The 13,491-nt window shown below is 39.0% G+C and overlaps 1 protein-coding gene across 2 annotated transcripts in view; it reads right to left on the minus strand.

Annotated features, from left to right (window-relative positions):
* rasgrf2 (Ras protein specific guanine nucleotide releasing factor 2) overlaps nt 1-13,491 on the minus strand; it is a 137,896-nt gene that overhangs the window by 19,476 nt on the left and 104,929 nt on the right. For both annotated transcript variants that reach the window (XM_062972286.1, XM_062972285.1), the window contains exons 19-20: nt 3,920-4,032; nt 1,193-1,253 (exon numbers count right to left, since the gene is read on the minus strand). In XM_062972286.1, the coding sequence (XP_062828356.1) occupies nt 1,193-1,253; nt 3,920-4,032 (174 nt within the window). The remainder of the gene's footprint in view (nt 1-1,192; nt 1,254-3,919; nt 4,033-13,491) is intronic.

Below are 13,491 nucleotides of genomic sequence, written 5' to 3' on the forward strand. Positions count from 1 at the left end.
TTATATTTTATTATATTGTACTGCTCTGGGCATGGCCCCATGTTAGCCGCCCCTAGTCCCTGTTGGGGAGATGGTGGTGGGGTATAAATAAAGTTGTATTATTATTATTATTTCCCTGCAGTTCTATTGGCACTCACTGTCTCAGTTCACTATTAAAAGTGATAAAACAGTCAGCCAGATAATGGTTAAGCTAAAAGAAGCAGGCAATTATGCAAGTTTACTAACATATTATTACAATGAAACCTACATAAAATATTGATGTGTAATACACACAGCTACTTTTGCAAATAAAACCAGTTGATAGGAACTCCAAAACAGAATGGAAAAAAACAGGATTGTGTAGAGTTCTGAATAAATGGTCTTATTTGCAAAAGTAACAACAGCACAGTACTCCAGACTGAAAAGAAATGCTAATAGGAATCCTTTATACTGACTCAGATAATTAGTCTATCTGGACTACAGCTACCAATGCTAATAAGCAATAGTTCTACTGCAGGAGTCTTTTCTCTCACGACTTGAAAACGCCACGGCTTAAATTGAGACATGTCTGGCCTATGTTCTATCTTTGAGATGCAATCCTTCTTCAGAAGAATTAAGGAGAGCTTAATTCAGTAACTGATCTTCTCTAGCTCCTGAACATCGGTAGAGCTGAGAGCCTGGTGTCACTTTTACGCCAAGCATGTTAACACATTGATTGGCAAGGACTATAATTACAAAGCTATCTGCTTCCCCAGGAAGAAGTCTTTCTGTACTCCAAATTTCCTCTCATTTGATACTTTCCTCCATGTAAATAAGTCCTTTGTGGTTTAAGACAGCACACTGAGTCTTTTTCCCCTAATGTCCTTTCGTTTGTGCTTTCACATGCAAATTGTCACTCCCATTTCAAATAATTTGTATAATAATATAACTGGAGTGACCATATGTAAGAGGCTCATTTATAGAATATGCCTCACTCAAAATGACCTCGAATGTATATTCAAAAGAGTGGCCCATATTTTGCCTAACGACCCTCTGAGTCAGCATTCATGTGTGGAGTTATTCTTTTTTCAACAATAGCTGTTGCAAAAACTGAGCACAGAATGATAAAATGCAAATTTGAAAGGGGCAGTAATTTCCTATCAAGGTTGCTAGTGATTTTGCCAGTTTTATAGAATCATGGAGAAAAACCTAAGATATGCTTATCTAAACTCACCGTCTGCATGATGTCCTCTATTTTTAAGTGATTGTCATCTTGATCTTCCTGGGAAAGTGCCCTAAAAGCAATAGGCAAAAGACGTCATAGCAAAATGAACTTCTTTATTGGCAATGAGAATATTTCAGTTGCAATTATAAGACATAACTGTGGGAAAATTACTGTTTTAGATCATTTCTAACAATACAGTAGAGTCTCACTTATCCAACACTCGCTTATCCAACGTTCTGGATTATCCAACGCCTTTTTGTAGTCAATGTTTTCAATAAATCGTGATATTTTGGTGCTAAATTCGTAAATACAGTAATTACTACATAGCATTACTGCGTATTGAACTACTTTTTCTGCCAAATTTGTTGTCTAACATGATGTTCTGGTGCTTCATTTGTAAAATCATTACCTAATTGGATGTTTAATAGGCTTTTCCTTAATGCCTCCTTATTATCCAACATATTCGCTTATCCAACGTTCTGCCGGCCCGTTTATGTTGGATAAGTGAGACTCTACTGTAACAGAATCCTATATGTTTCTACTTAAAGTTGAGTTTCATTGGATCCTGTGATGTCTGTAAAAAGGATGGGTGCATTTCCTAACACAAATAATCCTTCAATCACCCTCAGAACTTGACTGAGAAACCCATTAAGACCTTCCTTTCAACATAGAGGTGGAAGAGAGGTTCTTATGGATCTCTCAGTATTTTAGACCAAAAGACTTACCTGTTGCTTATGACTACATGGTTGATTAGTTATGCGAATTTTTATGTGGCTCTCACTAAACTGTTAGTGAAAGCTCTGAAGAGTGAGGAGTATTTTATTGTTTGGTTCTGTGTTGTGGGACAGTTTCTGTTGCCTCTTGACAGTTTACCTGTTCCTGGCAACCATTTCCAATGTGATCACTGTGAATCCTTTACTGCACCTTTTACAGAGTCCTAGAGATGATCCAATGGAATCCTTTCTCTACTTAGCTGGGTGTAAACGTTTTTTTTAAAACCTCCCTTCAATGTCTATGTTGAAGGGAGAGGGTAAAAAAGGCTTGTTGTTGTGTAAGATATCTGCTTCTGATATAACCCTCAGAATATGTGAACATTAGCTTATCTGTAGTGTGGAAATTCTGCAGTGGAGCTATTCTCCAGTTATACACTTATTCAGGGTGTGGAGGAGAGACAATAATTTAAAGCATCTACTGGGCCTTCTTATAACCACACAGAACTACCTGTCACTGCTAACTGCAAGTCACCCATCTGCAATCCAATTCTCTCCAAATAAACCAGACTTAATTCCCATCATTGCTGTTTTGTAATGAGGGGAATTATGATCCAACACATCCGGAGGATGCTAGGTTGAGTTAAACAAAGGGCAGATTTACATCAGTTTTGACGTTCTCAAACACCTAGTATATAACATGTTTAGACTATTCATTAAATCAATCTATAGCCTAATATAAATATATCTGTAGCCGAATATAAACAGAAAGGAGTGTAAAACAACCTTGAATGGAGACAGGGGAGAAAGTTAGGAATTAAGTATGAATATATAAGTATGAACTATCTGGGACTCCACAACCTGATGGCCAACAGGCAGAGGCGGTCCAACCATAAGGCGAACTAGGCACTTGCCTGTGGCGCCATCATCCCGGGGGCACCATTGTCCTGGGAGGAGGGCACCACTCTCCACCTCCTTCTCTTTCGGGCCTTCCGGCGGCCACACTGGGCCTCCCTCTGCCCGCGCTGGGCCTTTCGGCCAGCGCGGACCCACCTTCGCACCACACGAGCCCACTTTTGGGGCCTTCAGAGATTGTGAGGTCTGTGGGAACTTGGAAGCTAGGTATGTGGGGTTTATATATCTGTAGAAGGTCCAGGATGGGAGAAAGAACTTTTCTTTGAAGCAGGTGTGAATGTTGTAATTAATCACCTTGATTAGCATTTAATGGCCCTGTGGCTTCAAGGCCTGGCTTCTTCTTGCCTGGGAGAATCTTTTTTTGGGAGGAGTTAGCTGTCCCTGATTGTTTACTGTCTGGGTTTCTTCTGTTTTCAGAGTGTTGTTCTTTATTTATTGTCCTGATTTTAGAGGGGTTTTTTTCAATACTGAGGGCTATCTGGGTTATCTAAGTCCACACTGACCTATATCCCTGTTCAATGTTTAGTGCTAAATTTGCAAATATAGTAATTCCTACATAACATAAACCATGTATTGAACTGCTTTTTCTATTGATTTGTTGTAAAACATGATGTTTTGGTGCTTAATTTGTAAAATCATAATGTAATTTGATGTTTAATAGGCTTTTCCTTTATCTTTCCTTATTATCCAATTGCTTCTTTTAAAGGGCTTGGAACATGCCTCTTTCAAGGAAACTCATCTATCAAAACCAGACACATATGTGGCTCAATTACTTCCCCAGATTTTATTTTCCAAGGCCCCAATGTGGTGGCTGTGCGTGAAATGGGGCCTAGCAGGTGAGTCAAGCAGCTGAGGGGCATCTAGCCAGAGCTGGTACCATTCTCAAATTTTCTCTGCAAAATATTTAGCAAATTTGTTGCCATGCACTTATGACTCCAGCTCTTCCACAGGAGTTGTTCTGGTTGTAATAGAAAATTAGAACAACAGTGGGAGGAGACATAGGATAAATCTGATTGAGCATAGTCTGGGGTCCATTTTAGAGCTTACTCCACAGAAACAATTCTTTGCTGCCCTTATTGCATCAGTTCAATCTCCAGTTTAATTTCTTTACCTCAATATGTTTGCTGTAGCTTTTCTTTCTTGTGGCAGCAGGTCAGGGTCCCTCAACACTTCTTCTAGAAGATTTAGAACATTCATTTTCAGTTCATTGTATAGCTCGAAATCCTATAAAAGAAAAATATTTTTGTATAAAATGTCCACACTATATTTGTGAAATGTGGATGTTGTATTTTGGGGGAGAGGGTTGTGTGTGTCACTGTTACATATTTTCAATGCAACAAACGCTTAAACCACACAAACTACTCTGTGAAGGTAAACAAGCTGAGAACTGAAAACTGCTTTTTGGTTATGTCAACTTCTCTTTAAACAATTTCTGAGTAAGTTTTAGAGCCACTTCTCTTGCTGTGATGCTTTTGTTAATACACTTCCATAATTTAGTTTCAAATTGTTTCAGCAACATTGAGATCACATGAGACAGTATAATTGTTTCTCACATGAGCCATTCTGAAATTGCTACAGTTTGTGGGAAGAACGAGTGAATGGCAGTCCCAGTGTCCTTGCAACTTATAATTCCCCTTTACTTTTGCCGTTTTTTAAAATGGTTTCTTTATGCTCTATAGTTTACATTACTACAGATTAGACACTGTGTATATTTATCTCAAATATTCATTGTCAGTTGAAAGAAAAATGGTCAAATACTTATTGTTCACTTAATTTTGGATTGCTGTGCTGGCAAACATATACATTTGTTCTTATCCCATCCAACCACATTCCATATTTAAATTAAAGAAGTCATGCTGGTGTTCCAGCCCCAAACTTAATAGTGGAAGAATTGTTTATTATTAAGTATGCACCTTCAAAAAGACAAAGCAGCCACAAATATCTGACACGCTATTTTAAGAACAGGTTTTCCTTCTAATCAGTCATTACTGCCAAATTTATTAAGTAAAATGTTAATATATGATTTAAAACATTCAGGTACAATATAAGTGATAAAAAAATAATAATTTCAGTAAGCCAGTCTATAAATTAAAGGCAGGTAAGCAGTCACAAAGGCCTTTGGTGCAAAATAACATTGATCTAATACAAGAAGAGAGGAAGCCAGTGTGACGCAATGGTTTGAGAATTGGATACAACTTTGGAGACCAGGGTTTGAATCCCTGCTCAGCCATAGAAACCCACTGGATGCACTTTGGCTGGATGCATACTCTCTCAGCCTCAGAGGAAAGCAATGGTAAACCTCGTCTGAACAAATCTTGCCAACAAAACCCTGTGACGGAATTGCCTTAGAGCCGTGTGAGTCCCCAGATGTTTTGGCCTTCAACTCCCAGAAATCCTAACAGCTGGTAAACTGGCTGGGATTTCTGGGAGTTAAAGGCCAAAACACTTGGGAGCCCACAGGTTGAGAACCGCTGCCTTAGATGCAACATCGGTCATATATGACTAGAAGGCACACAAGAAGAGAACAGCAAGGATGGGCCATAATGTTATGATTCTTTGACCTATTTATATGAGAGCTAAGAACGCCAGGGGCATGAGCATATCTCCCAAATCCAGTTTCCTTTTAATAAGGCTACTGGCATTTTACAATACAATAGAATCTCACTTATCCAAGCTAAACGGGCCAGCAGAAGCTTGGATAAGTGAATAACTTGGATAATAAAGAGCGATTAAGGAAAAGCTTATTAAACATCAAATTAGGCTATGATTTTACAAATTAAGCACCAAAACTTCATGTTATACAACAAATTTGACAGAAAAAGTAGTTCAATACGCAGAAATTTTATGTTTTAATTACTGTATTTACGAATTTAGCACCAAAATATCACGATATATTGAAAACATTGACTACAGAAATGGCTTGGATTATCCAGAGGCTTGGATAAGCGAGGCTTGGATGAGTGAGACTCTACTGTATTTGTTTTTATTTCAAAATACAGTAGAGTCTCACTTATCCAACACTCGCTTATCCAATGTTCTGGATTATCCAATGCATTTTTGTAGTCAATGTTTTCAATAAATCATAATATTTTGGTGCTAAATTTGTAAATACAGTAATTACCACATAGCATTATCTCGTATTGAACTACTTTTTCTGTCAAATTCAATCGTTAGCGCAGTCTGAGACTTGGGTATAGTGGAGGGTTTTTTCTTTCATTGCCAGTGCTGAGTTAAAATTCAACTCTCCACCGAGTGAACTTACTTGGATTGAAGAGAGTCCCATCTTATTCACAGTGTTAGCTAGCAAAATATTTTGGGCCAGTTTGGGTATTGAATAAATACTTTTTATGCTTAAAAACAATACATATGAGTTCTCTGGATCAAATCCAGACAGAGAATGAATTACATTCCCCATTTTAGAGTACTTGTGTCCCTTCTCAGAAGAATTAATATTTCCAAAGATTAAACAATGGATGGGTGGCACTCAAATGAGCTCATATGCAGCAGAACCTTCAATGGATGCTCATGCTTGGAGTCACTGAGAAGCATTAATTCTATCCATTTGCATTTCAGCTTAGTGCAGATGTTTGTATAAAGGATTTAAACTAAAAGCCTCCTCTAGCCAGTAAATTTGCAGCAGTTCCTTTTATAGTGATTGTTCACTGCCATGTGCACAGCAATTCGGCACCTGTTTCCATAGAAACAGAAACAATAGTCCCTAGCAAAGTTTTTGAGAGTCCTGTACATTTTACTTTGAATGTATAATTCAGAGAGACACATACTATACATACACACCCTCCACACGCATACATATATGCACATGTATGGGACCAAAATGTTGTCCAGTTGGGAACCCTGTCTTCCCATTACTGATATCTGAAGCATTTCAGATATTATGGATTAAGCTTCTTTATCATCAGCATCTAATCTTGACCACTCCAGAAATCTGTATGACTAGCCACGTGTAAGGATTTCACAGCAATCATTAAAACCAGTATTAACCAACATTCATCCCCAAATGTGGGCATAAATGAAATTAAAAAAAATTGCTCAGCCCTAGTGCAGCCTAACTACAACAACAGCAACATTTCAAACCACAGAATTCAGTGGATGTGTGTGTGTGTGTCAAAATTGTGTCCCTTAAATATTGGAATTGGGTATCACTGAACTTTCTTTTCCCAAATGGAAGCTCAGTAGCTGCTTTGAGTCCCAATTGAGGAAAATTAGTTAATGCTAAATAAATAAACATAACCACTACAAATAAACAGCAACCACAGTTAAATTTGGCCTCTCCAAAACACATGTTCATCCAGGCATTTGAGAAATATCCACCTGGCACCACGTTTCTTTCCATTCATGCGGTCTGAGTCTTTATGGGAGACCACTGTGGGAGTCTGATAAGAGAAACTATCTACTTTAGATTTGACCCTCTATTCTTATGTTTCTTATCACTCTCTTCTTATTGGGATTCCTATGTCTGTACCTTGGCTGGATGATGTGAGATAGATAGATAGATAGATAGATAGATAGATAGATAGATAGATAGATAGATAATCTCTCCTGTAATCAGCCTTAATTTTTAGTAGACAAATAGCAGTAAAATTTCCCCAAAATAATAAATGTAAACAGGTCACTCACACAGTAGTTTAGAATAGTCAGGGATTTTATATCTATAATATCATTTTGTAATCCCATTTTATCATCTACCTAATGAAAAGAGCTTAAAAGAGCTAGAACTATGCAAATGCCCTTCTGTCCAAATGTTTAGCAGTTATGTTTGAGCTTTCTGGGCCTATGTAAATTGCAGCATCAATATTTGTACCCCGAACAAAGGTTATATAACTTGTCCTAATATGTTATATTCCATTTCAAGTCTGTGGATTTTTGACCTCTAGCTCTTACCACCTATCACAAAATGTTATTGAGTTTAAAGAAAACTCCCTTCTATGTTTTGTTTCATTTGTACACTTCGTTTACACTAACTAGTACTGAAGTAAAATGAAGGAAGAGGTAGTAATTGGGCAATTATCACTCCAGCTAGGAAACATGAAGTCACTATCTAACAGTTTGGAAGTCACGCTATCCTGAATGCTCAGTAATAACTTGGGAAGACATTTAACAGATGGCCATCGAAGCGGTCTATATGAATATGCGTCAATGGTTAGAACTGACAAGGAGTCAATGCCATCAAGAAAGCCAACTGCTGTCTGACCAGCACCTCAGACCTTCCATACTTCTTCCAGTTTATTATGCACATAAGTCTGTGCCATCTTCATTTCCTTCTTTTCTAGCATTAATGCAAGGAGACAAGTTGCATTTGCTCCCATTTTCAGATAATTGTATTTTTTTCATTATTTGTAATCAAGATCTGCTGGGAAGGCCCTCCTTTTGCTCCCACTGCTGTCGCAAGCGTGGTTGGTGGGGAGGAGGGAGAGGGCCTTTTCAGTCGTGGCCCCCCGGCTCTGGAACGCCCTCCCCAGAGAGATCAGGCAAACCCCTACGTTGTCCCCTTTCCGCAAGGAACTGAAAACCTGGTGGTTCCTGCAGGTTTTTGAGAAAGATTAGTCCCTAGACACCCCCCACACCGGGTTGTCAACTAAGACCCTGCTCTGCACTTTATCCACTCCCTGGCCCTATGATACTCTGATACTCTGATAGACAAGTTTTACCTATCCCTTATAATTGACCATGTCTACCTTGAAGTCCTGTTTACTGGTATTTGAATCCTTGATGGAGTATATTGATTTGGATTTCTAATTTTAATAGAATTGTTTTGTCTTAGGATTCTGTTCTGTCTTATGATGTTGTTTATTATGTTTACTATGATTAACTTTGTTGTATGGTGTTTTTTGACAATTGAATGTTTTTTATGTTCATGTTGGAAACTGCCCTGAGTCCTCTCGAGGAGATGGAGCGGTATATAAATAAAGTATTATTGTTGTTGTTGTTGTTGTTGTATGACACAGCAAACAAGATAGACATGCTAGATTTCGTATCACAAAATCACAAGTCGAACACTTCCCAAGTGTCTAGGATTGTGTGATGTATTTTCGGATGATGCATGCAGATCCCTGTAGGGTGGCCTTTTGCAGTTGGAGATCGTAATTTTGTCAATGTCTATTGTTTCCAAATGCCGGCTGAGATCTTTTGGCATAGCACCCAATGTGCCCATCACCACCGGAACCACCTGCACTGGTTTTTGCCAGAGTCTTTGAAGTTCAATCCTGAGGTCCTGATAGCAGCTGGGTTTTTCCTGTTGTTTTTCGTCAATGCGACTGTCACCTGGGATGGCAACATCAATGATCCAAACCTTTTTCTTTTCCACAACTGTGATGTCTGGTGTGTTGTGTTCCAGAACTTTGTCAGTCTGGATTCGGAAGTCCCACAGTATCTTTGCGTGCTCATTTTCCAATACTTTTGCAGGTTTGTGATCCCACCAGTTCTTTAATGCTGGGTGGTGGTATTTAAGGCATAAGTTGTTGTTGTTGTTGTTGTTGTTGTTAGTGCAGGCATGGACAAACTTTGGCCCTCCAGGTATTTTGGACTTCAACTCCCACAATTCCTAACAGCCGGTTGTAGAAGTTGAAATCCAAAACATCTGGAGAGCTGAAGTTTGCTGATGTCTGGTTTAGTTTTATATTGTGTTACAGTTAACATTTAATGTTAGATTTAGTATTATAGTTTACTCATAGTTTAGTGTAATATAGTGTAACAGTATAACATATCCCATAGACTTTCCATTGAAATTTAATTCTTTTATTTTGACTACGCAAAACATGCTTATCAAACTAATTCAGCTCACAGTGGGAAGTCACTGAGGCAAAATTCAGCAAGAGTTCACCCTTTATTTGCATGTCTCTTCAGGCACATTGCTCATAGTAAGATAATAAATGAAAAGTAATGAAATACATATTTATCTTGTGAATCTTTTGGAAGCTCTACACTATTCATGTGGAAACAAAAGATATTTGATCTTCAGGCAAAATCTACTTATCTGTATCTAAATGGCAGAAATATCTGGAATGCAGAGCAAGTGAAGGTTAAGAGGGTTGATCAGACCTCGCAAGTAAATAGGATGTTATCATGCAGTCAAAAGTGTTTCCTCTTTACCTGCAGTACAGTCATATTAATGTGTCATTTTGAGATATAGGGACATGTTTAAATATATGTTTAAATATTTGAAAGTCTCTCTTATTGAGGAGGGAGCAAGCTTGTTTTCTGCTTCTTTAGAGACTAGGACATGGAGCAATTGATCCAAACCAAAGGAAAAGAAATTTCACCTAAACATTAAGAAGAATATCTAAATGGTAGAAGCTGTTCTACTGTGGAATATGCTGCCCGGAGTGTGGGTGAGTCATCTTCTTTGGTGGTGTTAAACAAAGGCTTGATGACCATCTGTCAGGAGTATTTTGGTTGTGTATTCCTGCATGGCAACATGCAGTTTGGAACACACGTGTCAAACACAAGGGGTTGCAGGCTGAATCTGGCCCACAACATTATTTTATGTGGCCCACGAGGCTTTCAATGCCAGTGCAACATAGTTACATTTATACAGCGTTACAATTACAAACAGCCCTCTGAAGGCAACCATAAGTCTGATGTGGCCCTCAGTGGAAATGACTTTGACACCCCTGATTTAGAAAGAATACTTCTTCCACCCAGTGTTTGTGCCAATCTTCTCCTTTAATTTGTTGAAGCTGGATTCTGTAAGATACAGAAGTACTGGGAACAAAGTATGCGTGGTTGAGCTTCATGTATACTTTGGCCTCAGCTAAATCATCTAATACAGCCCATGCTAGAAGAGGATACCGGTGGTTTCTTCTCCAATACAATGGAAAACATGAAGATAGAACTATTTAAACTTGTTAATACAGTTTTCTTGAGAAGCAATGATAAGGACTGTATTGTCGAAGGCTTTCATGGCCGGAATCACTGGATTACTCTGGGTCTTTCGGGCTGTATGGCCATGTTCCAGAAGCTCTCTGTTCTGATGTTTCATCCACATCTATGGCAGGCATCCTCAGAGATTGTTGAAAACTGGGCAAGGGAGGTTTATACCAGGGTTGAATGAAAAGTAATGCCTCCACCTTCGTAACTCCTCAACAGATGGCAGTACTGGTATGCAGCAGGTACTGGGTTGTTCAGTAGACTGTCCTCTACAGTTCCATTTGGTGGGAAGCCTTGGCATTGAACGAATGTGTTGTTAAAGTGCGAAGTATGGAACCCTGTGCAGACGGTCGGTCAATGCGACTTAAGCAACGTGCAGTCATTGAATTCTTGACAGCAGAAGGTGTCACCCAAAGGAGATTCATCAGAGAATGTGAGCTGTTTATGGTGATTATGTTGATGTGAGTACTGTGCGTTGTTGGGCAAATAAGTTCAAAGATGTTGAGATGGGAACATCCGACTTGCGAGACAAACAAAGAGTTGGATGTCCTGTGACAGCAACTACCAAGTTTCACAAGCAAAAGGTTGACAGGCTGATTCAGGACGAGAAATTTCAAGCATAATCGGCATTTTAAAAGAACATGTGGGTCACATTATTGCTTTGCTTGGCTATCAGAAGATCTGTGCACGATGGGTACTGTGAGACACTAGTTGCGGAAACAGAGTGTCGACTTCTTCCATGACAGCTTCAGAAAACTTGTTCATTGTTGGCTGAAATGTATCCAATTGTCTGGTGATTATGTGGAAAAGTGAATAGTGGTAGTTAAAGAGCACATTCTAAGGATTATTTCTGCGTTTGATTTATTAAAATATTCCTGTCCAAACCCAAGTAACGAAGGTGGAGGCATTACTTTTCATTCAACCTTCGCATATCTGTGAAAGGTCCAGGGTCCTGTGGAAGGTCCAAACAAAGGATTCTCCCAGACATGAAAAAGCCATATCTGGAGGCTGCAGAGCCATCAAATGCCAATCAAGGTGATTAATTACAACATTCACACCTGCCTCCAACAGACAAGAGTTCTTTCTCCCTCCCTGGACCTTCTACAGATATGTAAACATCCCTTGCCTAGTTTCCAACAACCTCTGAGGATGTCTGCCATAGATATGGGTGAAACGTCAGGAGAGAAAGTTTCTGGAACATGACCTGAAAGACTCACAAGCAACCCAATGATAAGGACTGTGTAAAAGTTCAAAACACCCACATGACAGATCTGCCACAATAGAAATATGACAAACTTAATAGTCCTTATTGTCCCACATTGCTCTAGATCTCTAAAAGCAGGGTCAACTTTCTATCTTTGTTTTTGCAGATTTTTGCGGAGAAAACTTTTGCAGTGTTGCTAATGGCAGGTTCTTTTAACTTCTATGTGAAAAGGAGGAGGAGGAGGAGTACTGCTTGTCAGCATAATTCTGAGAACTCTGCCTCTTACATATAAAGAAAATGCATTTGTTACATAATGCTGAGCTTTGAAGAGGCGAGAAATGAAAAATACCTTTGGGATGCTTTGCCAGAGAAATTGGAGAAGCATTGCACTGTGGGTGCTAAAGACACATTTTCAGCCCACAACAGGGGCCACTTTGCACATTATGGGACAACCAGTGCATCGCCATGGAAACTAACTGCATTTTGAGAACATGGCAACACACACATGCTCCTGCCTTGCTAGAGGAAAATCTCCAAATAATTAATAACAGAAAATGGCAAAGGGGAAAAGTCTCACTTGGAAGTCCTGTGAAGGATGGGACACTGGGAAGTGAAGTCTCATTTGGGCACAATCCAGATAAAAGTTAGATATCTTGCAAAATTGGTGATATTTAATATGCTCAGGGCAGAGCTAGATTTTCCAAATGACATGGTGCTGCCATGGCAAAATGTCATCCCGTGTCCATTTGTCCTCCCTTGTGTCCTATAACATCTAATAAACTCCAAAGTATAATATGATCAAACTAATTTCTCTGCTTCTTCTTCCCATTTGTCTGCCACTCTCAGGAAGGAGGAAAATCTTGCTGAGGCAATTTTGCATTCTAAATAACTTCAGTAGGTTTTACAAGAGGAGAAAAATAGATTAGAAGGCGTAGTTTTCAGTGACAACCTATGTTGCTAACAGCCAATTATAATTACACTATGCTGGTCTTCAGTTAGATTTAACAGCTTAAGGACAGTGAGATGTCCAATTAACAATTCATAAGCCACTCTGGGAGCCTTTTTTATTGAAGAGGGGAACAGAAATACTCTCAATAAATAAATAAATATTTAATATAGGCAGTCCCCAGGTTACAAACATCCAACTTATAAACGACTCATAGTTAAAAATGGGGGTACAACAGCAGGAAGGGAAGTGAGAGAAATCTACCCCTCGGATAGGAAATTCACTCCGGAAAGAGTTATCATGGGGAAAAGGTGTCTCCCCTTAAGCTTTAGCCCCAATCCTTATTTCCACAACAAGCCACATTTTTCAAAATCTATCTCTCACCGGGACAGAAAGTGAAGTGACACCTTCTGAACAGGAGCATAGACAGCAAAACAGATACCCTTCCCTTTGATATCCAAAGCTGTAAAAGATATACCTGTTCCAACTTACCTACAAATTCAGTTTAAGAACAAATCTACAGAACCTATCTTTTTCATAACTTGGGGACTGCCTTATATATCGTTTCGGAGGAATATATGCATAAGGAACTCAACAAGAGTAAGGTTCGTTTTATTTACTGCTTTTCTCGCCAATGACTTTTACT

This window comes from Anolis carolinensis, chromosome 2, assembly GCF_035594765.1.
Source record: "Anolis carolinensis isolate JA03-04 chromosome 2, rAnoCar3.1.pri, whole genome shotgun sequence".
NCBI lineage: Eukaryota > Metazoa > Chordata > Lepidosauria > Squamata > Dactyloidae > Anolis > Anolis carolinensis.